Here is a 27287-nt window from a genome sequence, read left to right as displayed (position 1 = left end):
CTCTCCCAAAGTCACTGCTCAGCCACTAATTGCCACAAGTTCCAGGAAGAGGCAGAGCAGACGCCAGGCCAGGAGGCAGGAGTCACTCACTCGGGGGCACTGGGGGGCCGTGCAGGGGCAGTTTGGTCCCACAAAGAAGCGCTTGAAGGAGAATAGTGGAAAATCAGTTTGGAAAGATAGATTGAGATAGATAAGTAGAGATGTATGAACTTTGCAACCACAGATCATTGTAAATAATGTCCCACTGTATAGCCCTAGAACAATTTGACTATCCAGTGGAGAAACCTCACCAGCAAGGTGGTTTCTTGAAGAAAAGGAAGTTTGCCACACAGAAAGCCCCAGCTGGTTCTGAGCAAAGGGTAGCACCTGGACCAAGAATTAGGGCATGAACTGGCCTCCTGGGTTGTCCCGGCCCTAATTGTACTTAATCGTACAGATGGCATGCAGGGTTGCTGCTCACAGCCTATTTCTACTATCTATATGTCCACATTTTAAAGACATCTCCGGGTACACACCGTGCACGCCCCGTGGAGAGGAGGCATTTGCATTCCCACCCCTCCGATAACTGCTGGTGCCCAGTTCATGTTTCAAGTATGAGTTCCTTCATTCTATGACCAGGCTTAAGATCCTTTTGGTAGATGAACTGGATGTTTACATCCATTATTGCTGGACGGCCACAGAAGCGATTCTCGCAGCGTGGTTGTAGCCGTGAACCCTCTCCAGGAATCTTTACCGCGGACTTTGTTTCTGCCTCTCACTGTCCAGGCCCAGGTGACCGTGTCATCGCTATGGTGAGTGGGCACCCTCCTTCACCCTCAGAAGCCACCCTGCCCCATCCTTAGCCCTGCCTTAGGAAAAGGACCACAGACCTCTCCATCTGGAAAGACAAAGAAACCACAAGGATGAATCCACACCAATCCACGACCCATTGTCCGCTGTGGAGAGCTCTCCAGGCTGCCTGCCGCCAAGGGCTCTCAACAGCAGCCAGGAGCCAGACGCACGAGGCTGGGAGTGGCTTTGATGAGATCTTTAATCATCGCTTGACCACACAGGCCACAGTGCTATGGTAGAAACCCTCCCTACTCCAGGAGCCTCTAATGTAGAGTTACCTAGAATGTAGGCAGAGCTGGGTAGAAATCTAAAAAGGGGAAAAAATATCTTTATTGCAAAAATTTTAGAAAGGAAGGCTGCTGAAAGGATGTTGATTCTTCTTAAGAAAACTTTCTGCACATCATCTTTGCATTTCTGTGCTAATTTCTACTGCAATTTATTTTCTCATCCCAGCAGATAGCAATTTCAGGTGACAGTTTCTGAATGTTACAAATGTTATTTCTTTTAAAAAAAAAAATCGCTTGAAATCAGACTTAGCAATCCAGATTCATTTTCCCATTCGGTATGAGTGGGAGCATTTTATTAGCCATAATCAAGTTTTCCTTTTCATGACAAGAAAGCTTACAGAGACCTGAGAACCACTCATTTACCGCAGTGTCCCTGCGATTCATGTAACTGGGGAAACAAACCCACATCTGTGCCTCCTCTGGCCTTACTGATTGTCAGAGAGTCCATCTCTTGTCCTGTCAGTTAGAGCAACAGTAGGAACCGAGCTGTGTCGAGTAAGCTGGTAGCTTGAGAGTCTGACAAATCTTTACAAAAATACAAAGGCTTCTGTGGCCCTCTCCTTCCTCACAAATTAAACCCACATGAAATAGTGTATTATGAGACTTTGCAAAGCAGAATGCAGTTCATCTTACTGAGAAAGCAAAACCCTGCCAGGTTGATTTCTTTCTCAGTAGCATCGGGACAATTTCAGGGAAGCCACTGTCCCAGTGCTTCATTTCCCTAAGACAGGCTATGACTCTTCCCTCCTCTTGTGTTCAGTCCAGTTCCTGAGTGGCTGCCGTATGCCAGGCAATGAACTGGGTGCTGGGGATCAATGCCTTTGAGGGGCTTGTGTTGGAGGGAGAGAGAGGTACTCAGGAGGGCTGTCCTTCACTGTGACAATGCCGGGACAGAGACATGCTCTGGGGCCTGGAGGACCCAAGGAATTCCACATCTAAGTGCCAGGGTCTTTGCTGGAGCCACTGATAAATACACATTTGCATGAAGAGGCATCGTGCTAGACCTGGGGAGTGACGGACACACATGAAGTCTCTACCCAAAAAACGCTCATGGGGCCACACCACTGGGAGCCTGGAAGCTGCTAGTAGCTCAGGAGCTCACCCTCTTCCTTCCCAGTCACAAAGTCACCACCCATTTTACAGATGAGAATATTAAGACACTCACTACGTCTCGTGCGAGGGCACACAGCTGACCAGGGGCTGAGCCCACAGGAGAGCCGGAGTTCCTCCCACATCTGCACACCCCAGCTGCCTGTGCACGGTGCTCTGTTCTCTCCTGTGCACAAACACCAACACTTTTGCTGACAGGGTCCCAGAAATCTCTTCCACAGACCTAAGTGTGTTGTACCCTAGTGACGTCCTAGACACAAGAGGGCACTGCAGTACTGCACATTTGTGCTTCTCCTCGCAGGACGGTGATGGGTTCTGCAAGTGACTGGTAACTTCCCAGGGGAAGGTGTTGCCTCCAACATATAAACCACACACCACATCGCTGCTGCCGCGACTGACGATGTCAAGACCACCCTGTGGGGACACAAGGACTCAAGCCCTTCAGTTCGAGAAGTCTTTCTTTGGGACCCACTGTTTAGTAGATGCCAGGCAGAATGCTGCGTTTGCAGAGATGAGGACAGGGGCCCTGCCCTCAAGGAGCCCAACGTCTAGGAAAATGAACCCAACTGGGAAACCAGTCAAGGGACCCGGGCTTGGGGAAGGGACTAGCACGTGCTGAGAGCTCTGCTAAGTGGAGGCATCTCACTCATGCCATGCAAGCAGCCTGGGCTCCGATGCACACAGGAGCAGTGCAGAAGAGTGAGGGTCCCAGGGTCCCAGTGCCCTGCCAGCGTATTGTCATAGAGACAGGCACACACAGCCAGCAGGAGGACAGTCAAAGGCAGAGGGTGTCAAGGGGTTTAAGAAAAGCCATAAGGACTGCAGGAAGCCAAGAAAAGGAGTGTTTGGTAACTGGTAAAAATGGGGTAGGGGGAGGAAAAGGCAGATAGCCCCTCATCAAGAAGGAGCAAGAAGAAGTGACTTCTGTGTGTCTTGGCTGCCTCGTCTACAAATCTGGGATAGTCGTAACCAGCCTTATACGGCTGATGAAGTGTAAATTACATATTATCTGAAACACTCAGAGCAGGACCTGTTGCTGGTAGACGGTGGTGATGCTGGCGGGGATGCTGACACTGATGCTGATGTCATCCGTCATTGTAGCTCCGACTCTAACTCCGTATCTCAGAGGTGGGGGGCTCCGGTCATTCACACCAGTTTCCTGTCGTGTGGGGAAAATTCACCTCTCGTTTCCGACACCTGGCGACATAAATTCACATAGCCACCAGTTAATGGCGGCTGATGAGTTTCCATTCTGTGCAAAAAAATTACACTAAAATGACCAAAGATTCTCATAGACAAAGGAAATTTGGGGGCAAAGGATAATTATGTGGACAAAGGAGTTTTATTTTCTTTCTGGGTACAGGAGTCGGTGGTGGCCTTAGCAGAACTGGATATGGAAGGCCTAGGCTGGGTCTGGACGGTCCCGGGGCTTCACAGATGTAGCTCATATTCACGCAGAGAAGAATAAGGACGCCTGTCCTCCAAGTACTCATTGCCCAGTGAGGCCATCAGCACCATTTCCAAATAGAAACAAGATGAAGAAACAGCTCAGTGATGAGTTGTGCCTGGCCAGGGTGGGCGGACACTCGGCCTCCCCTAGCTTGTAAGCATCTGTCTCTGTCTCCCTAGAAACCCCAGCTGCCACTGAGGAATATTTACACTATTAACAACAGCTCCCAGCTGGGTGTGGTGGCTCATGCCTGTAATCCCAGCACTTTGGGAGGCCGAGGCAGGTGGATCACCTGAGGTCAGGAGTTTGAGACCAGCTTGGCCAACATGGTGAAATCCCATCTCTACTAAATACAAAAAAAAAAAAAAAAAATCAGCCAGGTGTGGTGGCGAGCACCTGTAATCCCAGCTACTCGGGAGACTGAGGCAGGAGAATCACTTGAACCTGGGAGGTGGAGGTTGCAGTGAGCTGAGACCGTGTCATTGCACTCCAGGCTGGGCAACAAGAGCAAAACTCCATCTCAAAAAAAGAAACAAAACCGCCCTCATTTATTTCACTCTAATAAAGGCCAAGCACTGCAAAGAGCATCTATGTCACTTACCTTTTAGAAACGACACTGGTGTCCACATTTCACATGTGAGGAGAGGCAGACTTGGAGACTAGGGTTGCACGGTGGTAAGCAGAAGCGCTAACGAGTAAAGTGCATGGCCTTCACTAGACCCTGGCTGTTCTGCTGCTGTGGGATCGTGATGTTCATGGCAAAGAAGTAAAGTTGAATGTATTCATTGCAGAAATGATTATCATTTGTGGTCCAGAGACTGGAAGAGTCCCTTTTCTCTTTGATGTGATTTGGGGCCAGTTGTCTAAGGTCTGAGAAAGATTCTAGCAGAGACACTGCCACAGGGCACCCCTGCTCTGGGAAGGTTTGTTCTGATAGTGACTGCTTCTGTGCTGTATTTCGCTGGCTTGGGGGTGTCTGAAAATATAGTCTAAGTATGATATATATGGGAAAGGGAGAAAGGGAGTGACTCAGACAAATAGGGTCAGTGTGCACCACATGGAGCTCTTCTGACATGACCTTAGGGTAGTGGACCCTAAGACCTACCTCTAGCTCCCTTTTGTGACTTATTTCCCCCAAAATGGGGTTAAAGTCCTAATGCCTAGGAAATAGGATCATTGTAGATGTAACTAATTAACGTGAGGCCATATTGGAGTAGGATGGACCCTGGATCTGATATGAGGGGTGGCTTTCCGAGGAGAGGAGAAGAGACAGACACAGGAGGCAGACGCTGCTGTGCGACACCAGAGGCAGAGGCAGGAAGGACAAGCCATGGACCGATGGCCCCCACCAGAAGCTGGAAGAGCTGCCGCCCTGCCCACACCTTCGTCTCGGACTTCTGGCCTCCAGATCTGTGAGACAATCCGTTTCTGTTGTTTTAAGCTGCCCGGTCTGTGGGACTTTGTTAGGACAGCCCTGGGAAACTGATCCAGTCCCCGAGTACCTACTCCTCCAAATCCTTCTTCAACCACCTACAATTCCTCTCTGACTTAAGGCCAGCTGACAAGGAACTTGCTTTAAATCATTACCTTGGCGCAGTGGACCCCAAAGTGTTTTAGTGCCTGGATTTTGTTAGAGACACAAATTATCAGGCCCCAATCACAAACCCATGGAGTCAGAAAGACGGGGCTGGTGCCCACCTGTGTCCACTTTAACAAGCCGTCTGGGTGATGCAGATGCAGTTCAGAGACTGAGAGCCCGGCGTGTACAAAATGCCCATTCTTTGCTTCCAAGACACATTTTCCTATTTTCATCTTCTGAAATTGGAACGCATCTTAGACAGTCTCTGTAAAATCTTATGATTAATAAATCACTGGTTCATCTTACAGTTGGGGGTGTCTCAGAATCGATGATAAAGGACTACAGCCTCCACCTGCTATGCCTGTGAGTGCTGCTTTGTTTCAGAAAGCAGCCTCTGATGGTGCAAAGGATCCCTATGATTTTAAAGCGGTTTGTGTCCCAGCAGTGAGCACTGTAATGAGCACCTCAGGCACACTGTGACCTTCAGGAATGTTCCTCCGAGGCTCCCAAACCTTCCGTTCGTTTATGATGCACCAAAGCTGTCCTGGGGCCTCATCTCTGGGTCTCACTTCTGTTTAATTACCCTGAGCTTTGTTTCTGCTGCCTGCCCGCCCACTGGCCGCCTGCCGCCCGGCTTTCAGAAGCGTCTCCGGGTCTGGAGGCATCACTTCGAAGATGCAGCCCCTTGCGTGGAGGGGAGGCCCCTGGCTGGGGGAAATATGTGTTTGGTCGACGTGTTTTCTTCTGTCTCCTCTGCCAGTATTTTCTTCTGAAACACACAGCACTGCCTCACCCATGCCCAACCTACCTGGGGAGTTGAGCCTCCAGATGCAAATAGTGTGCAGTTTGGAGGCTGCTGTTTGAGGCCCAACAGCTGTTCTGTCACACTTTCACAACACGGTTATTAAAGCAGGAGAGAAGTGATTAAAAGTGTCACTTGTGCAGCTGTTCGAATTATATTTCCACTTCCTCTCCACAGAGCATTCATTAGGTGTTACAAAAATTTCATTGTGGTGTTTTACATCATTAATTTTGTTTAAATTATTCTTAATTGCTCACTGACATGACAAAAAATGAGGAGGAAATTGGGAGGAAGAAATTTTATTTTAACAACAAAAAAACTGTAAAGGGTGAATTTTATATATTTTGATTTTGATTTTACTTCTTTTAAAGAGGAGTTTCTCTCTTGTCTCCCAGGCTGGAATGCAATGGTACGATCTCAGCTCACTGAAACCTCTGCCTCCCTGGTTCAGGTGATTCTCCTGCCTCAGCCTCCCAAGTAACTGGGATTACTTGGTTACTTTTTTTAGTAACAGGTGCCTGCCACCATGCCCACCTAATTTTTGTATTTTTAGTAGAGACAGGGTTTCACCATGTTGGCCAGGCTGGTCTCCAACACCTGACCTCAGGCAATCCATCAGGCTCAGCCTCCCAAAGTGCTGGGATTACAGGAGCAAGCCACCATGCCCAACCTGAATTTTAGTAATGAGTCCTGGGCTGGTGTGGGCATGACTGTGGCCAACATGCACGTACTCATGCACTCACACATGTGTGCTTATTCACACACCTACATGCACCACACATGTGTGCATTAAGGCACATTCACACATGGCATGCACACATTGCACACACGCACATGCATGCATACAGGCATTCACATATGCAGCACACACATACACACAAACACATTCCATACACACATACATGCATTAGGTGCATTCCACACATGCACACACACATGGCTGCATACAGGCACCAGTTCCACACATCATGCACACAAACCACATGAACACACACATGCATGCATAACGCGGCACATTCACATATGCACACACACGCACACACCAACATATGCATGCATACAGCACATTCACACATTGGCATGGCACACATGCACACATGATGCATAGGGCACATTCACCACATGCACGCACACATACACAAACACATGCATGCATACAGGACACATTCACACATGCATGCACCAACACATGCACACACACATGCATGCATAAGGCACATTCACACAGGCATGCACACATGCATACATGCACATTCACACATGTATACATGCAGACACATTTACGTGCATGCACGCACACACACGTGGGATGTGCATTTGGGATGGGCTGGAATTGAGTGCCCAGGAGCCACAGTTCACCCCAGTGCTGAGCCAGCTCTGGGGGTGGGGGCAGGTAGAGTGTGGGTACCAGCATGGGAGTATTTTTCTGTCCCTGGGCCAGTGATAGAATTTGTGGCAATTTCCGGTGGGTGAGGCGCTCTTCCTTGTTACTTTTCCTCCAATGGTCTCGGATAGTGTGGCCCTTCATCTTCTGAAAGAATCAGACTTTGTGTTCCGCTTTCAACTTAAACCTGACAAAATCTCTGTATTCCTTTCACTTCCACAGCTGGTGTGGAGGGGAAACTAAACCACGTTTACTCTGTTAGTACAAGTATCATTGCCCATTTCTTTCCCTTCTCTCCCCAGTATTGGTGAGGTTTTCTAGAACAATGATTAGCCAAGACCCAACATCTGTGTTCATTTCTTTTTTTCTCACTTCCTTTTCTGTCATTTCCATTTCAAAGCTAAGAAAATAAGACTTGTATATTCACATTCCCCCAAGAGATCTTACATTTTTAAAAAATTGTTCGTTCAGTTTAAAAACTGAGTAGGCAGGGTCTCCACTTGCAGGGCACTCCCGGGGCCCAGCAGCTACATTAGGATGCTTCTCGGGTCCTGAGGTTTGGTTGGTGGCACTCCATGTTCACGAGGACAGGAATACAAGAAGAAAACAGTAAGCATAATGAGAGCAGTAAAGCAATTCTTAAATAATTCATGGAACTAAAAGCTTCCAGCTAGAGGATGTCAGGAATGTTTTTAGATTCATAGAATGTTAGAGCAGAAAGAAGTTCCAAGATCCGCTAATCCAAATGTTTTCAAACTTGTTTTAAGCCACAGAGCCCCTTCTTCAAAAGGAAACTTACTGGGAAGCCCAATATGGAAATAGCAGCTTCTCAAAAGACTCTTGGGACTCGCTTTGAAGATCTCTGATCCAGTTCCATTGCTGCATCTTGCAGATTAAAGAAATGTAGAGGCAAAAAGGTTAAGTAATAAGACAAGTCTGCTTGAAGGGAATAAAAACAAATTGCAGCAAGAGCCACTGTGGAACAGCACAGAACGTGTACGTGGCTTATGTAAGTAGGTGTTTGCAGGGGCTTCTGTGCAAGATGCCCAGGACCCCAGCGGGATGCCTTCAGGAGTGGAGATGGGATGGAAAAGCTGGGCAGACTCTGGAAGGCAGCCAGGGTGCTGGCCCATAAGGACGCTTGTGCACGACCGGATAACGGGAGGCTTTGTGTGTGCACCTGGAGAACAGAGGTGCCTCCTTATAAGTGACCTCCCTGGACTTTAAACATCTCACAAAATGTGGAGCCAGTTTTCAGGACAATGGCGCATCCGGTTGGCCGGCGGATCCCTCGGGGTGAAGAGGATGGAAGACTGGTGCTCAGGAATGCCAGTGGCTCATACCTAAGAACAAGTGTTAAGAACAGACCAGTTTTCACTGTGAACAGGATTTTGGTCAACGAATACTCCTGTTGTTGGGGCTTCTTATCCGTCTTTCTTGAAGGGTCTTCTGCTAACCCTCACCAACCAACCTTCTCAGCATATGCCCATTTGTCCACAAAGCCCCAGGCAACAGAGTGAGTGGATGTTAAGAGGCCCTTGATGAAACAGTAATAAGAACAAGAAAAATAGATAAGAATGCAAATAATAACAACACTAGACACACCTACTGAGGGGTGAGGAGGGCATGGCACATTCTAAGCATTTGATGTGTATTACTGTGTGATGTTCAGAACAGCTCTTTAAGATGAGTGGTGATACCATTTCCCTTTCACAGATGAAGAAACTACAGACCAGCTGATTCAAGTAACTTGCCTAAGTCTACTGAGCTAGCAAGTGGTGCAGCCAACATTGAACACTCAGGTTCACTTTTACTGAATGATAAAGAAATAGACTCACACAGAGAGCAAACAGAGCCCAGTGGGTAGAGGACTGAGTCTGTGGTCAAAGTGCCTGGCTTTCAGTGCTACCATTACCGCATACAGCTCTGCCTCAGTTTATTTATCTGTGAAATGGGGACATAGTGCCTCTTCCACGGGGCTATGTTAAGGAATGAATGAGTTTGTGCATGTAATGCCCTGGGACACTGTGGACATGATGAGCAGGGCGGGATTGTTAATGGTTGTTGTTGTTGCTGTTACTGTTATTCCAGTGGTGCCACAGAGGAGGGAGGAGGCAGAGAGGCATCACAGAGAAGACGCTGGGGCTGAATCTTGAAGACTATGTAGAGGTTTAGCAGGAAGACTGGGAGGGAAGAGCGGGTGCTCGGGCGAAGAACAGCACAGCCCCCACGCAGGAATGAGAAGTCCAGAATGCTAGGCCATGGTGTGTGATAGGTCAGGTCTACAGAGGTCTTGTATTTCATGTCAAGGGTTTAAACCTAAGCCTCTGGATGGTGGAAATAACTGGAGGTCCCAGTCAGAGGAGTGCCGCGTCAGAACTGTGTGTAAACCCTCGGGCGGGAGAGTGGGGGACAGTGCTGAGGACGTTTGCACGGAGATGGGAGGTATTTAGCAGGCATAGTGAGAGGAACTAGTGAGGAATCAAGAGTGGAGGTTAAGAGAGGCCGAAGCGTGGAAGGACTTCCATTCAAAAAGTGGAGTTTGCTTGTGCTACATCCTCGAGTCCAAAAAGAAAAGCAGGTGATTTTGTATCTCAGGTAGTGCCCACCAAGTGTCCGAAGCTTTATGGTTCAGCCCACCTGGTCATCCCCATTGCTTGCAGGTGGTGACATCTCCCACCTTACAGATAGCTGAGAACAGAAGTCCCTACCCTCAGGACACACACCAGGCAGGTGGTCAGGGCGAGATGCCACCCACATCCCTCCACTCTGCTGTCACTCGGTGGACCAACCATCAGGGGATAAAGAGGAGGACGGGCAGCAACCTCAGCCTCCATGCAGACTGAGGAATCCACAGGAAGCGGAAGCCTTTCCAGTCTCCTCCTCACTGCAGTGACCTGTCCTGTGTCCAGGTCTGATCAGAAGTGAAGCAAAGATGGACTCCCATGTAACCCATGCTCACTGTGTTGATGAAAAGGAGCCTGAGTTTTTCGACGCACCATAATTTGTACATGCAAGCACTGTCTCGGGAAGCTGAGCATTTATTCTCACGATGAGGATGTGCTTGGAAGTTTTTAGTTTTCCTCTTGGAAAACTGTTTTTACATTCCAGACTCCTAAGGAATATACAACTTTTTACTTCTTAGTCTGCTTAACTGTTGGCAGTGTTACCTAATCATGAATTTTATCATACCTTCATTACAAAACTTGGTTTCAATGAGCTTGTGCCTTTTTTCAAAAGCAAAGCTAACCTCTAACACAGGTAGCCTGTGATTTAGAGGTTATTCGAGAGAATGTGCCACCAGCTCGGAACTGACTCCACCAAGTATGCAGCTTCCCAGGGCATGTGCACCATCCATGAATTATCCACCCATTCATCCTACTGGCGACTATCAGTTGGCGACTTGCTGTTAACAAATCAATGGACGTTTTCCTAGGTGGGACGCAAAGGGGTACAAAATAGGTTCCTAAGTTCCAAGTACAGCTGAAGAGATGAGACATAACTAGATCACTGGAAATCAAATTAGAACTGCATTGCTTGAATCGAAAGTCATTGCAGAACTTTAAGTCACAACATGGCGGACTGTGCTCAGTGCTATGACAATCTGAGGGCCAGGGTCATACCAGAAACTGTGAGAAGTATGCTGAGAAGGCCGGGAAGTGGGGCCAGACACTCCATCCACAGTCTGGCTGCACCTCGGTCGGGGCGGACGAAACAGCCGGTGAGCGCTGCACCTTTCCCCTGCAGGCTTTTGCCTCCCGCCCCCCCACAGCAGGCTTTGCCCCTCTGCAGGCTTTTGCCTCCCTGCAGGCTTTTGCCCCCCTGTAGCCTTTTCCCTGCTGCAGGCTTGCCTCAGCTCACAAAACTGAAATACTAAATCCCTTCTTTCATACTTGGAATTCTGTGACTCACGTGAAACACCTGAAAACGTCACTCTCAGGGGCATAAAAGTGATGCTGTGAGTTCAATGCAGATAATTCCTGAAACCTAAGGCTTTTACGAATCAGCTGCTCAAAGGTGCAAGCTGAATTTTGGGAGTGTGCAGAGGACCTTTTCTTTTCTTCTTTTTTTTTTTATGGTTGGGAAGGTTTCCCTTACTGAAAATGCCTGTCATGAGCCCTGAGTGTCACTGGTAATGTCTAGAGCAAGAGGTTCCCTGTGACTATAAAAAGCCAACGTGACATTTTGCCTTCCCATCATTTGTGAGTGTGTAAAACAACCCATCAGCTTCCACGGCCCCCCTCGTGCCACGCTCCTCGGACTGCTGCATGGGAAATAGGATCACTTTCAAGTTCCCTGGACACATAAAATGGGATTGAAGCAAAACTAAATGCTGTGGGGCACGGCGTGGAGGGGCTGGGGACAGCCTCAATCCCAGGTTTGATGTCAGCGATAACAAGGTTTCCAAATCAAACGGCAACAAAACCTGTCAGCAGTGTTGACTAGGAAATGCTGTCCTCGGAACAAATATTTTGATTATCCACAGTAGTTCTGGTAGCTTGGCTGGCTCACTGTTTATTAGTATGATAATATCACCTCAATGTATAAACTTTTTGCATCAGGCATGCATAATGCATGAACGGGCAAATAAAGAGATCTGGAGCCTGTTCGCAGCGGGCCATGCCAATTATCTCGCACGGCCAGAGCCTGCCTCTGCTCGCAGCTGTTCTTTGAAACCATTCATCAACGCTTAGGCGATATCTGTGGTACCGGCCAGGCTGTTTGAATCTCCATTGTTTATATACTAGGAGTTTAGCTGCTGGTTGGAAATTATCTGTCACATAAACATCCTCTGAGGATACAGATGAGAGGAAGGGAGACAAGCACTGTCTTTATGAATTTTTTTTATTTATTCTGATGACTTTTTTCTTTTACAGTTTTGTGTCCTTTTTAATTACTTCGTTTTCATCTGGAATTGTCACATTTCTGTCTCCAGTTGAGCAGGTGCAAATTAATGCTCTAAAACGACTGGGGCTGGAAACCAGAGGCACAGAGATAAATATTTTCTGTTCACACGTCTGTTGTGTAATTCAAAGCTTTTCTTTTGGTAATCTGATTTTTTTTTTTTTTTTTTTTTTTTTTTTTTTTTTTTTTTTTTTTTTTTTTTTTTGTCCCTCTGGCCACAGGATCTGTACAGGGGACAAACGACCTTACGTGTGGGTTGTGAATTCACTTACTTCCATTTGTTTCTTTTCTTTCCAGGAACAATATAAATTTTGGAAGTCAGGTATTGAACTTGAGCCAAAATAGTATGTGTCACCAACCAACGTTTTTAAAGAGCTAAATGTTGTTTTTATTGCGGTTATCCCTTCGTAAGCAAAGGCAGAGCAGATACCATCAGTTTTCTGCTGTCAGCAGGCGTGCCATTGTACATTTCAGTTTGAACATCAGGGCTGTTATTGCATGCTCCAAAGCTGCACCAGCCACGAGGCAGGCTTATTTATCAAGGACTTAGGAAATAATTTGAGGACCAGGCAGAGGGAATCCTAGTGAACACGTTTTTCCTGACGCCTATGTTCACGTGAATCTGGGAGCTTGCACATAAGAGTGTGTCATTAGGCAAATGCATAGAGAATCAGATATCTAATACTTGACCTGACCCAGGAAGGAACTCACAATGAAATATGATTGCATGCTTTCATTTAAAAGCGTATCCTAAATACAAAAACTAGCCAGGCATGGCGGTGCATGCCTGGAGTCCCAGCTACTTGGAAGGTTGAGGTGGGAGGATCACTTGAGCCCAGGAGGCAGAGGTTGCCGTGTGCCCAGATAGTGCCACTGTCCTCCAGCCTGGGCAACAGAGCGAGACCTTGTCTTAAATAAATAAATATATAAATAAAAGCATATCCTATGTTCCAAGACTAGACATAAACATAAAGATACCAGAGATATTGACTGAGAAAGAACAGAAAAGCAATCCCGTGTTCTCAGCCTCTTTTCTTCTTTCCTTCCCCTCAGACTTAGAACCTCTTTGTCAGTACAGGTGGACACCATCTCCTTCCATCCTTTCCCATGACCATGGCAAACGTTGACATTGCAAAGACAGACTCTGACCACAGAATTCTCATCTCTGGAGGAGGGTATCCCCATCACATAGAGTTGTGACAAGGTTGAGAGAATGTCTCTAAGAGCACAGTGCAGTAACGGGCAGATAGTAGGAAAAAAATGTTGGCTGCTGTTGTTTTTGCGGAAGCTGCTGTTGCTCTTACTAAAAGTAGATCTTAGCAAGCCTGTATCCTGCGGTTGAGATCCACATAAGGAAAACTGCTTACCTGGAATCACAAAATAGCTGGTCTCCTGATCCCTTCTTTACTTATGGGAGTCCCTGCGTGGCGTCAAAGCATATTTTCATGCAAGTCTGTCTTCCGTACTGGACTCTGAGCTCCCTAAGAGCAAATCTTTTGTCTGTTTCTGTCTGTTTCCCCAGCACATAGCACCATGTCTTGCACATGGTGGCATCTCAATACCTATTTGTTGAATTACATGCAAAGTAAAAAAGAAACTATGAATATGAATTGTCAGAAGAATAGCAGCTGAGTGAAGTCCCAAGGTTTAGACACAAGAATCTGTGCCCAGGCAATACAGATGGATTGTCTTACAGGCATCAGAGACAAAAGGGCAAAAGCTTCCTATTGTATGAAACAAATCATCTAATAAGTTTTACTGACTAGACTTACGTAAGATCATTTGGAAGAAGAGGAAAATAAGTAAAAACCAATGTAAGACTTCAGTGGTAAAAGCCCCTCATAAGTCTCCTTGGTAAAAGTATTCTCTGTTGTTTAAAATAGGTTTAAAGTGTTCCTCTTGAATAGTACCAGCTCCCCCAAAATTCTGTGTATGTTCTTCACGTGTTGGGCATGTCCCCTCTTCTCTAGAAATCTTAGGTAAATGCTAACACGGGTCTAGTCTGGCCAAAGTAGCACAAATTTTAAGTATCTGATTCCTAATTAGGATTCTCCTTCTGTTTTCTTATTAGAAGAAAATGTGTTTTGATTTAGATGTTTTCCTGGATTATTTGCCAGTTTTCAGGGGCCATCCCAGAAACCTTGAGGCCTGTGGTGGTCCTATAGTTCACACAGGCAGTAGTGGGCATGCATACCCTGGGCCAGAGAAGGCAGATGCGAAGGCAGCCTGCAGAGCCGACCTCAGACCACCAGAGGGTCTGACCTCAGGGCAGAGACTCAGTTAGACTGCCTGGGGTTAGGAATCAACAGATATAAAATGATACAGAGAAGCTGTGTTTCAACTTTTGTTTAGTGGCCTCCTTAAATGTAATTTTATTAACGTTCTTTGTATTCGACTAGTGTAAAGAAGTATTCTATATTAAAATATAGTGAAGATGGCCTGGTTGTCATATGGCTTCACAAACAGAACATAATTCCGGTCTTGGACATGGAGACTGCTACCCTTGGCACTTAGTGAAAAGGGCAGGGGATTCCCTATGTATGAACAGAGAGACCACAGCTTGAATTAGTAAAAGCAGGACTCCGAGAATGGTCTTGAGAGACCTTTCCTTAGCCTAATTTAAATTTGCTACCTTGATATGTCATAGCCAATTATATGCTTAGGAGGTCATTCATTCATTAACCATTAATCTGTTCAGCAAACATTTTTATACAATGCTGAGTCCAAGGTTCAGAATAGGTAGAGGGGATGAGACACGGCTTCATGGCCCAAGGATTTCAGAATGTGTTTGTCTTTCTGTCTGTCTGAGATGGGGTAGGAACATGGTCCGAGCGGCTATGGCTTTAAAATTGCAATTCAGTGTGACAGTTGCTATTACTGGTACTTATGGTGCTTTCTTCAGTCACAAATTAGAAAGCACACAGGAGAAATCCCTGCAGTAACGTGGTAAGAAGCAACTAACTTCTAAACAACATAAAAAAGCAGCAATGCCATATAAGTGGACAAAGGATGAGAGAGGACAGTTTGTAGTCAGGAAAACACATGAGAAATGCAAATATCAAGGAGGGAGGGGGGAGGGATAGCATTAGGAGATATACCTAATGTAAATGACGAGTTAATGGGTGCAGCACACCAACATGGCACGTGTATATATGTAACAAACCTGCACGTTGTGCACATGTACCCTAGAACTTAAAGTATAATAATAAAAAAAAGATGTCCAGCTTTACTCAAACTTTCTAAAAATTCAAACATTTACCCATTAGAGTGGTTTTAAAAACTTTTTTAAGATAGAACCTAGATCTCCATACATTATCAGTTGGAGAGCAACTAGACAGTATTTACTAAAATATGAACTGTTTTGACTTTCCGTGTAGACTGTATTATTGTTCCCCATGTTTCACAGCCCCTCCCTGTAAAAAGATCATCCTCCACCCCATGGCCATGAGGCCTGCAGGGCCTCCATGGAATTACAGACTCATCCCTGCTCTGTTGGAACCAATGGGATGCATCTTGGCCAACAGCATAAGAGTGGACATTAACTGCACTGTGTCCCGGACATTTTTTAATTATGCAAAATATTTTTAGTGATATTTCTTTTTAAATTTATTTTTATTGAGGTAAAATATACATGTATAATGTATATATGTATATATAAATAAATTTTATATATATATGCGTATATATGTAATTTACCAGTTTTACCACTGGAGTAGTAACAAATACATTTGTATTCTTTTCTCCCCTTTCATCATGCATTTCTGCAAGCACCCCTTGCTCATTTCCTTTTGTCGTGAGCTCAGCCTGTTCCAGATGAAGGCTGATCTTTCAGCCAGGATCCTAGAAAGAAGACGCGTCCTGGAGGAGAGCCCAAGAGAGCACAGCCAGGCTGCTGCAGACCTGGTTACCAGGATGCAACGTTAGCGGAAAGTCAGCTTCCTTGATTCACACCATTGAGAGTCAGGAGTTGTGTGTTTGAAACCACAAGATTATTTCACGAACGCTGACTGTAAAACCTTTTTAAAACAGCAACTGCAGTGCTACCAACTAGCTTAACGACAGAGGCAGTCTTACCCGTGTGCAAAGATGTATGTAAGAGGTTTTTCAGCAACACTGTTTTAAGATAGCAGAAAATGAAAGGAAACAACCTAAATATCCATCAGTAGACAATGGACTAAATAAATTATTATATTTCCATATGATGGGATACTATGCATCTCTTCAAAAATGAAGTTTTACAACTTCTAAAAATTATTTACCCAATTGTATATTATAGTATTTACCCTTCTGCTACTTGATGTTTTCGCTTAACCTTCTATTCTTCATGTTGGTCCATGTTGATAGGTGTAGATCTACTAATTCATTCTGCATGCTCTATAATATTCTGCCATGTGAATAACTGCGTTTTATTCATTTAGTCTCCCGCTAATGAGTAGCTGAGTAATTTCCCGTTTGTGACCTTTACATAGTTGCTGTTAGGAACAATCTTCTGCCTGCCTTCCTGTGCACAGGTCCAGAGGATGCTCTGAGATGTGTCCCCAGGAGTGGAGCCCGCAGGTCATACACATGAGCATCTTCAGATGTCACGGATATCGCTAAGCTGTTCTCCAGAGTGGCCGTGCCCACTCACACCCCTACACATGGCTTCACCCTCTTGTAGTGGCCAGACAAGATGTCAAGACTGTACAAAATGTGTTACATTGAGACATGTCACATCGTACTATATATGGCATGTGTATTATTATGAATACATAGCTATGTGGTAGAAAAATATGCAGAGAAATGATCAACATTAACTTCAAAATTATGGTCACTTCTGGGATGAGAGAGGACTGGGATTAGGGAAGGAATGCAAATGACATGGTAGCTATTTGTTATGTCTTGGTTTTTTTTGTACTCAACACTACTTATTTATTGTTGTCTTCCCCATATTCTTTTATTTTGTTTGGTTTGGGGCTCTTTCATTTTTATTCATCATTAATAATTGCATATATTAATTGGGTACAATGTGATGTTATATACACATATACACTGTGGAATGATCAAATCAGGCTAATTAACATATCTGTCACTTCATGCATTTATCATTCTTTGTGGTGAAAACATTTAAAACTCCACTCTTTTAGCAATTTTGAAATATACAATGCATTATTATTACCTAGAGTCACCATGCTGTACAATAGACACCAAAATGTATTCCTTCCGTCTAACTGAAACTGTGTACCCTTCAACTGACAACTCCGTTTTCCCCACCTGCCGCCCCCGATGTCAACCTCTGATAACCATCTTTCTACTCTTTGCTTCTATGAAATCAACATTTTTAGAATCCACATATTAGTGAGATCATGTGACATTTCTCCTTCTGTGCCTGGCTTATTTCACTTAGCATAATGTCTTCTAGATTCATCTGTGTTGTCACAAGTGACACAAGTCTCTTCGTCTCTAAGACTGAGTAGTCTTTGGATCTTTACACAGCAGCGAGATTGCTGAATCATAGGGAAATTCTGTTTTTAGTTTTTTGAGGAACCACCATATTGTTTTACAAAATAGCTTTACTAATTTACCTTCCCCCCATGGCATATAAAGGTTTCCTATTCTCCACATCCTCGCCGACACCTGTTAGCTTTTTTTTTTAAATCATAGCCATCCCACAGGTGTGTGTTGATATCTTATTGTGGTTTTAATTTGCATTTCCCCAATGATTAGTGATGCTGAGCATTTTTCCTGTATCTATTGTCTATTTGCATGTCTTCTTTTGACAAATTCAGGACCTTTGCCCATTTTTAATAGGGTTACGTGTTTTCTTGCTATTGAGTAGTTTGAATTCCTTACATACTTTGGTTATTAGCCCCTTATGTGATATACGATGTGCCGGTATTTTAAACACAATTCATGAAATGTCTTTTCACTCTATTAATTGCTTTCTTTGCTGTGCAGAAGTTTAGGATGATGCAACCCCGTTTGCCTGGCTTGGCTTTTGTTGCCTGTGCTTTTGGGGTCCAATCCAAGAATCATTGCCCAGACCAAAGTCATGGAGCTTTTTCACTATGTTTTCTTCCAGTAGTTTTACAATTTCAGGTCTTATACTGAAGCCTTTAATCCATTTTGAGTTGATTATTGTATAAGGAGTGAGATAAGAGTCCAGTTTCCTCCTTCTGCATGTGAATAGCCAGCTTTTCCAACACCACTTATTGAAGAGACTGTTCTTTCCCCAGTGTGTGTTCTTGGCATCTTTGTGAAAAATAAATTAACATAGAAGAATTGGTTTATTTCTGAGCTCTCTATCCTATTACATTCATTGATGTGTCTGTTTTTATGTTAGTACTCTGCTGTTTTGATTACTACTGTGCTGTTTTGATTACTATTTGGTGTGATGCCTCCTGTTTTATTCTTTTTGATCAAGATTGCTTTGGCTATTTGGGGCTTTGTGGTTCCGTATGAATTTTAGGATTTTCTGTGGAAAATCAGTTTTGTTCTGTTTCTGTGAAGAATGACTTTGAAATTTGGATACAGATTGCATTGAATCTACAAATCACTTTGGGTAGTATGGACATTTTAACAATATTAATTCTTCCAATCCATGAACAGGGGATATCTTTCCATTTATTTGTGTCGTCTTCAATTTTCTTTCATCAATTTTATAGTATTCAGTATACATATTTTTTACCTCATTGAATTTACTCCTAAGTATCTTTTTTGATGCCATTGTAAATGGGATTGTTTTCTTAATTTACTTGTAGATAGTTCATTTTTAGTATATAGAAACACTGCTGATTTTTGTGTTGCATTGTGTAATCTGTAGCTTTACTAAATTTATCACTTGTAACACTCCTTTGGTGCAATCTTTATGGTTCTCTCTATAAAAGATCACGTCATCAGCAAACAGAAAAATTCACTTCTTCCTTTACTATTTGGATGACTTTTATTTCATTTTCTTGCCTAATTGCTGTTGCTAAGACACCCAGGATTATGTTGAATAGAAGTAGTGAGAGTGGGTATCCTTGTGTTGCTCTGATCTTAGAGGAAAAGCCTTCAGCTTCACCATGGAATATGATGTTAGCTATGGGTTTGGCATAGATGGCCTTTATTGTGTTGAGGAACATTCCTTCTATACCTACTTTTTGACAGCTTTTATCACGAAAGGATGTTGAAGCATTTGTCAAATGCCTTTTCTGCATCTATTGCAAGGATTGCATGGCCTTCATTTTGTTAATATGGTGAATCACATTTACTGATTTGTGTATGTTGAACCATCCTTGCATCCCAGAGCTGCATCCCACTTGATTATGATGAATGATCCTTTTTTAAAAAAATTGTTTATTTCCATAGGTTTTTGAGGAACTGGTGATATTTGATTACATGAATAAGTTATTTAGTGGTGATTTGTGAGATTTTGGTGCACTCATCACCCAAGCAGTATACACTGAACCCAATTTGTAGTCTTTTATCCCTCACCACCCTCCTACCCTTTCCTCCACGTCCCCAAAGTCCATTGTATCATTTTTATGCCTTTGTATCCTCAACAGCTTAGCTCCCACTTATGAGTGAGAACATACAATGTTTGGTTTTCCAATTAGTGATCCTTTTAATGTACCATTGAATATGATTTGCCAGTATTTTGTTGAGGATTTTTGCATCTATGTTCATTAGGGATATTAGACTGTAGATGGGGTTTTTGGCAGGGGTGGGGGTGTTTGCTAGTCTCTTTGTCTGGCTTTGGTGTCAGGGTAATGCTGGCCTCATAAAATGAGTTTGAAAGTATTCCCTCCCATTCCATTTTTTGGAAGAGTTTGAGAAGGACTGGTATTAGTTCTTCTCTAAATGTTGGTAGGATTCAGCAGTGAAGCCATCAGGTCCTGGGCTTTTCTTTGTTGGTAGATTACTACTACTCACAGTAGTCTCTTAAGTCTCTTAAGATCCTTTGTATTCCTGTGTTATCAGCTGTAACATCTCCTCCTTCATTTCTGATTTTATTTGCGTCTTCTCTCTTTTTTTCTTAGTCTGGCTAAATTTTTGTCAATTTTTTTTAGCCTTTCAAGAAATAAACTTTAGAAAAACTAACTTAAAATAGAGTAACACAGTGTAATGTTAAGATTTTATAAAGCTTGCAGATATACATGCAACCATTTTCATGTTATTTTTGTCTATGTTTAAAATACTCATGTGTAAATATGACCATGTATGTGCATACAAACATTTTTAAGTACATTTTAGCAACATTTAGGTTACCTCTGGGAAGTGGGGGTGAAACAGATCACTGTTACTTTGTTCCTTTCTTTAGTGTTTGAAGTTTTTTAGAAACATATATTAAGTTTGTAAATTAAAAGATGAAAAGCAACTAATTCAGGCTCAGTAGCTTTTTTATTGTATGGATGAGACAAAAGAATTAAAACTATACACCTGTGGTTTTTTTCCTCTGTAAAATATGGTTAGAAATATCTACTTTACAGAGCTGCTGTGAGGATTTGATTAGAAATTATTCATAAAAAACCTAACAGCATGCTTTTTACGTAGTAGGCACTAAATAAATAACAATCGTTTACATTATTAATAAGAACATAGGAGATATTCTGTTTGCAAATTTACTCACCCTGAAATGTGCAGAGAAAATAGATATAGGGTCTTTATTTTTCAATAATCTTTCTTTCACTTAAACTCCCCATGCAGGGGAAGTGGATCTTAGAGCCAAGAAACTTAGTTTAACTCAATAATTTAAACTGGTATTTCAATCTCTTTTGCTAAGTGCTGCCTCTTTGGGTGTAAATATGTAGACTTTCAGATCACTGTTCCCTCACTGGGTAGGGGGTGCCATATTTAGCAAATAAAAATTTAACCTACTCAATTACATTTGAATTTTAGCTAAACCACAAATAATTTTTTGTAGTGTGTCCCAAATGCTGCATGGGACAGACTTACGGTAAGAAAATGCTTATTCTTTATCTGAGCACCACATGGAACCAGGCATCCTGCCTATCCTCTGGCAGCCCCATCTGTGGGTGAACAGAGAGGGCACTACATTGGGGAAAAGGGCCCTGGACTCCTGGACTTTGTGCCTGGGGTAGAGCCTGGATCCAGTCCTTGGGCAGCAGATAGGCCTCTGCTCTGAGGTCCAAGGCCAGCATGACCCATAGTCTATGTGTCTCAGCTCAGCTGGACCTGTGGATGGGCACCAGCCAGACCTTCCACCTTACCTTTCAAGGGGAGAGGACTCCTTGCATTTCTGCTACATGCTCTTTGGGCCCTGGACTAGGGTGTCCACTCTGGGGCCTCTGCAGTGAGGCCTTGAAGCCCTCAGCATGGTGGGATCCATAGCAGATTCCCTGACTTTCAGCCAGTTGTCAGATGACCCCTCAGAAGTGTGTGGGGAGTTTTGATGATGACTGCAGGAATACTGAACTCCAGCCATCCCTCTGCCCAAGATAGTGTGCATCCTTCAGCTTTGCTATGGCCACCCCTTGTGAGTCCATGGCATCCTGGGTCTGTAGCCTGAAGCAGAACACAAGCAGCAGCCCTGGCCACGGTGTTCCCACAGTGCATCTGTCTCCCTTGGACCACCCACTTCCCACTTCCTCTTTCTCCCTGCATCTTCCCACAATCCACCTGAGCCAAAGGGGCAGCCTCTCCTGCCTCTTCTCCCTCTCCTGCCTCTCCTGTATGCTCTGTGCTTTCTCATTCAGCATTCACTCCACAAACATGCAATCGAACACCAACTCTATTCAAAACACCCTTCTTGATGCAGAAAATAACAGCAGTGAATCTGAACCATTCTTGACTCTCTCAGAGCTTACATCCTAGTGCAATAGATGAAGAGAAGGACAGCAAGCAAGTACACTGATAATTACATATTATAAGGCCCTGATAGCATAGTGTGTGATAATAAGTTCTACAAAGATCAGGAAAGCCGTGAGGATGGAGGCTGACCACATGGTCATGGAGGGGAGTTCCTTTAGATGGGACAGTTGGAGAAAGCATTTGAGTAGAGATTTGAATGAAGAGAAAGACAGGCCATGGCAGTGTCTAGGGGCAGAGCATTTCAGGCAGTGAGAACAAGCGGCTCAGTGGGAAAAGGCCTGACATGCCTCCAGCCCTACAGGAAGGCCAGCTAGCTGGAGCGGGTGAGTGCAGAGGACAATGGCTGAAATAAGGTTGGAAAAGTCACCAGGCCTGCCTGTTAATATGTTTTCAAAAAGATATAGAAAATAATTCAGAGACTTTTTTTTTTTCTTTCTGGACTCTCCTTTTGCTAAGAAGAATTGAGAAGTCACCTGCAGAGAAAACGGATCAGGGGCCACTTGGTCCTGAATTGGACCTTCCTTCTCACTTCTCAGGGCTGCAACATTCCTGCAGCTAGGAAGCTGCAAGCTAGTGATTCAAGGGAAAACTGAAATATAGTTTGACATTTTCAAAATATTCCTGTTACATGAATAAGTTTGTACAAGGGGTTATGAGAGACCCATTGGATGGAGCGACATCCTTCCTGGGGGAGCCAGCAGACTTAGCACTGAGGCTTCAGTAATTTATAAGAACCTGTAAAGCCATCCTGGAATGTGTGTCTGTGTGGTAAAAAATGAGGCTATGAGGATATAAACCACATGTGATGCTTCATAGAATGATGTTTTATGGCGTTACAATAATCTGAAAATATGGACTTTGAGTTGGGTGTGTTGTAATTAACACAGGTGCAGAGGTAGGGAGCTGTGCCTTGGCCCCCCTGCCGGCCTGGCCTCTGCCATCCCATCATTGATTACTCTTCTGTGAATTCGGGTTCTCCAGGCTCTGCACATCTATCTCCATGGTATAAGGAAAACTTGTTTTCTTTTTCTGTTCTCAGCTAAACTAATGGCTTTGTTTTTGTTTTCTTCCTGGCTCTTCTCTGCCCAACACAGGTCCCGGTATTCCTATGGTGACAGTGCACAACACAACAGATAAGAAAAGTAAGTCCTCTTTTTTTTCCTTAAATTTTCCTGAGACCCAGGAGAAAGGAAGCAAAACACTCTATGAGATCAGTTGGCCCACATTCTCCTGCTCAGGGACAGAGGGAGGAGTCATGTCCTAGCAGTTCAGAGTAGGCCATGCTGATCACCAAGATCAGCTAAATATGATGAAAGCCAGGGTCTGCATACCCCAATCAGAGGGCCCCACACCCCTTCACAAGTGCTGAGTCTGGAGGGTCATTCCAGGGCTACCCAGGTCATAGCCTGACATCCTCTGAACAGCCAGCTCGAAAGGCTTTGTAGCCTGACATGAGTCCATCCCCAATGAGAACCTGCCATGTGGTGCCAAGACTTGAGGGGCGCATGGAGGCTCATCTGTCTTTGTGGGTCTAGGGGCTTCGTGGCATGGAGGGTCTCTGCATCCATGATGCACAGGATGTCAGAGAAAAACTGATTCTACCATTTGTAAAATGGTAGGGAAGGCTTTTTCAGGACTGTTGTGAAAGGGGAGGGAGATTCAGGCTCAATTTCAAATACAGCAAGATCCAGTGGGGGTTTATTATGGCCAAAGAGCAGAGAGAGGGGTCTGTGGATGGACAACTGCTAAGAGAAGGCATCGGTGGGAGGGGATTTTTGCTAAGCTGATCTCACAAGATCCTTGCTGACAGGCAGGACAAGGACTTAGGCTCAAAGGTGGAGGATGAGGAACTTGCTCAGTTATGGAGGGTGATCAGATATCAGGGGCAGGGACTTCTTGCAAAAGCTGGGCAATGCAGGCCAGACAAGATAGGATCAAGGTTGAAGCCTGGTCAAGAAGAGGACTCAGAGGAGCCTCACTCAAGTTTGGTCAAGAACGGAGTCTTCGTAAGACCTCCCAGGGTCTCTTGAGGTGGCATGTGTTTGCTCGGAGGGACCCTACGCAGGTCGCCATGGGCACATCCATGTTTATGCGAGGGATGTATGCTGTGTGCAGTGGGAGGCAGACGCACGGCACAGCTGAGAAACAAAGAGAACTCGCCCTCGGTCCCTCCCTTTCCAGCCCTCCCTCCGTCTAACCCAAAGCAGCCTGTGTCCTCCTTCCCCCAAATCCCTCCCACTCCCTTCCACGTCCGGGAGCCCCCTTCCCTGGCAGGAGGCCAAACCTCATGGCCAGAGTCCGGAGTTCCCCTAGGTCTGGAGACAGAGGTGACTCCACGTCTCCAGTGACCATCAAGTGTCAGCAGCTCCCTGATCCCTCTCTCTGTGATGGTACTTTAAGCTCCAGGAGAACTGGGGAGGAGGGGGGCATGTTGGAAAGGAGAACTCCAAACATATGTTTAGACACCATGAAGTGGTTAAAGTGTTCCAAAGTGGACAAAATAGATTTGTTTAAAGAGACAGCACTTAGCCCATAATGATGGTCGTCTGCCAAGCTATCAAATCATCGTTAGAAATTCAAAACCAAAGCATAAGTAATCATAAAACCAGCAATAAATGAATAGATTTTAAACCGCCCCCCCCACCAAAAGCCATAAAGTGGATGTCAGAATGCATACACAAAAACACTCAGAATGGCCGTTGGAGGGACCCAGTGCTGAGAAGAATCGGGATGACCTTCCTGTCTTCCTCCCCAGAGGAGGGGCTGGTTTCCCCAGCAAAGAGGTTCACCTGCCCCCTGGCCCCTTTCCAGCCTCACCTGCAAGGTTTGGGAATCTGGGTCATTTGTGCAATGGGGGCAGTATCCCCAGAAGGATGTTGGGAGCGATTGCCTGGGTCTCCCACCTCCCTGCATCCACACACCCTCTGCCCACTCTAACGGGCACGTGTCTGTGAAGAGCCGTCCAGGAGGCCGCAGAGGCTGGGCTAGAACTTCCACCGAGGCCTGGGGTCGGTGGAGTCTGACAGACGTACTCCAGCATGACAGTGAACGTTTAAAATACCCGTGCTAGACCTCCTTAGGTGGAATTTTCCCTGAAAAAATGCAGATGTTGCACAGAGCCTCAGCTATGACATCTTTTTTTTCCTTAAGAAAATGTGTACTTTCATTAGAGTCCGTGGACACCTTTCTGATATTTGTGAGGTTTTCCCCTTCTTAAAAAATTGATGATCTGGTAGAAATTAGATGAGGTGTCCAATGCAGCTCACAGCATTGCAGCCTCCCGGGTTGGCTGTTACCCGATGGTTCTGTGAGATGCCACCACTGGGGACCCTGGAAGTGGGGACACAGGACTCTATGTACTATTTGTGCAACTTCCTAGGAATCTATAATTATTTCAAATTTAAAAGTTTTTTCTAATCTGTGGTCTAATAAAAAACACAAAAGTATTTTTTGACTTTGAAAAATATGATATAGCATATGGCTCTTCTTACAAAAGTCATTCCCTTAAATGCTTTCTACTTCTTTGGGGGAAGCTATTATTAATCTATTCAAGTTCAAAGGTTAATATAGTCCCGACTTTTGGGAAATGCATTTTGACTTCTAAGCCATTTCCAGCCTGGATGTGGTCAGTCCTTGGGGCTCCTAACAGCTCCCACGGTGCTGGATCAAGTCAACACAGTTTCCAAGGCTCACGTGTGAATGAAAATGAAGCCAGCCTATATCTTAGACATGTGTGACATCATTGAGAAAATATTTCATTTTTTCCATTTATAAGAATAAGGTAATATATAGGCAGGCTGAGGTGCAATTCTTTGGAAGAGAGTCCCAGTAAGAATTGACCAAACGTCTTCCAGCAAGTACAACACACTAATGTGCTCAAAGATCCAGGAAATTTTGTTAACTCTGCTGGAAAACCAAACAACCACTTCTTTTCTTCTGTGGGATTGGCTACTGCATTAACCAATCAATCCAATCAATATTGACAGACCATAGGCCCTAGGTTGCCATCCATATCCATCGCAGAGCTGCATAGATGGGAATTTTTTTTTTTTTTTGAGACAGAGTCTCGCTCTATTGCCCAGGCTAGAGTGCAGTGGCCGGATCTCAGCTCACTGCAAGCTCCGCCTCCCGGGTTCACGCCATTCTCCTGCCTCAGCCTCCCGAGTAGCTGGGACTACAGGCGCCTGCCACCTCGCCCGGCTGGTTTTTTGTATTTTTTAGTAGAGACAGGGTTTCACCGTATTAGCCAGGATGGTTTCGATCTCCTGACCTCGTGATCCGCCCATCTCGGCCTCCCAAAGTGCTGGGATTACAGGCTTGAGCCACCGCGCCCAGCCAGATGGGAATTTTTTAGGAAGCATTTCACTGTTTGCAGGTGAGCTGTCACTTTGGTAACTGTGACTCCTGGAAGCAAAGAGATAGGACCCAGTGTCTTAAGAAATAAAAAGCACTGTGCACACAGGATGGGGCTGGTGTTGCTGGCCTGTACTCCCTTATTCTCTGTGTGAAATGTAACAGTGAACCTGAAGGTAACATCATTGCGCTCGATCTCAGCAAAGTGCTGACTAACTGGAAACTGGACGGCGTTTAGAATTATTTTGGTTACATTTATTTTACAAGCCTATTTCTATAGCAGTATTTGACTCTGGGTTTCCTGGAGCCTAATTCAAACTCTAGGAATATTTCATCCCATCCTGGCCTGTTTCTGTATTTCTGGCTGTCAAAATAGTTCAAGCTCTTTCAGGATGGTGACTTAAGCTGTCATTTTAACTTGGAAAAAAAAAAAAAAAAAGATTAAATGTGGCTGAGGTGATTGTCATTCCCATCCCCAGGAGGACAGTAGGGGCCCCATCTTGCTCAGGGTCTATGTTACATGCAGACTTCGTGGTTTGAGGGGCTCCACGTTCCTGAACACCTGCTTTTTCCCTGTGCCTGGATAAAACTGCCTGAAATCCCATCCTTGCATGGCAGTCCCTGAGGGGTGGCACATCGTAGGTGCATGAATGGCTTCCGGTCCACGTGGGAAATAAGAGCCGAGCATGGCAGGCGCTGGTGAAGTGCCAAACCCAGCCCTGAGTTCTAACCCACAGGTGTTTGCCGTGGGAGGCGTGTGGGGCTTCTTCAGTGTGTTTACCTTTTGATAGGTC

The 27287-nt window shown here is 44.8% G+C and overlaps 1 protein-coding gene across 1 annotated transcript in view; it reads left to right on the top strand.

The window, feature by feature from the left end:
- The window catches only part of DPP6 (dipeptidyl peptidase like 6), a 423259-nt gene that overhangs the window by 360793 nt on the left and 35179 nt on the right, over positions 1-27287 (top strand). The window contains exon 16 of the mRNA XM_017860556.1: positions 23235-23282. Coding sequence (XP_017716045.1) covers positions 23235-23282 — 48 coding nt within the window. The remainder of the gene's footprint in view (positions 1-23234; positions 23283-27287) is intronic.

The sequence above is a fragment of the Rhinopithecus bieti genome, unplaced genomic scaffold (genome assembly GCF_001698545.2).
Source record: "Rhinopithecus bieti isolate Rb0 unplaced genomic scaffold, ASM169854v2 scaffold_50877, whole genome shotgun sequence".
Classification (NCBI taxonomy): domain Eukaryota; kingdom Metazoa; phylum Chordata; class Mammalia; order Primates; family Cercopithecidae; genus Rhinopithecus; species Rhinopithecus bieti.
This window is presented reverse-complemented; position numbering and strand designations above follow the sequence as displayed.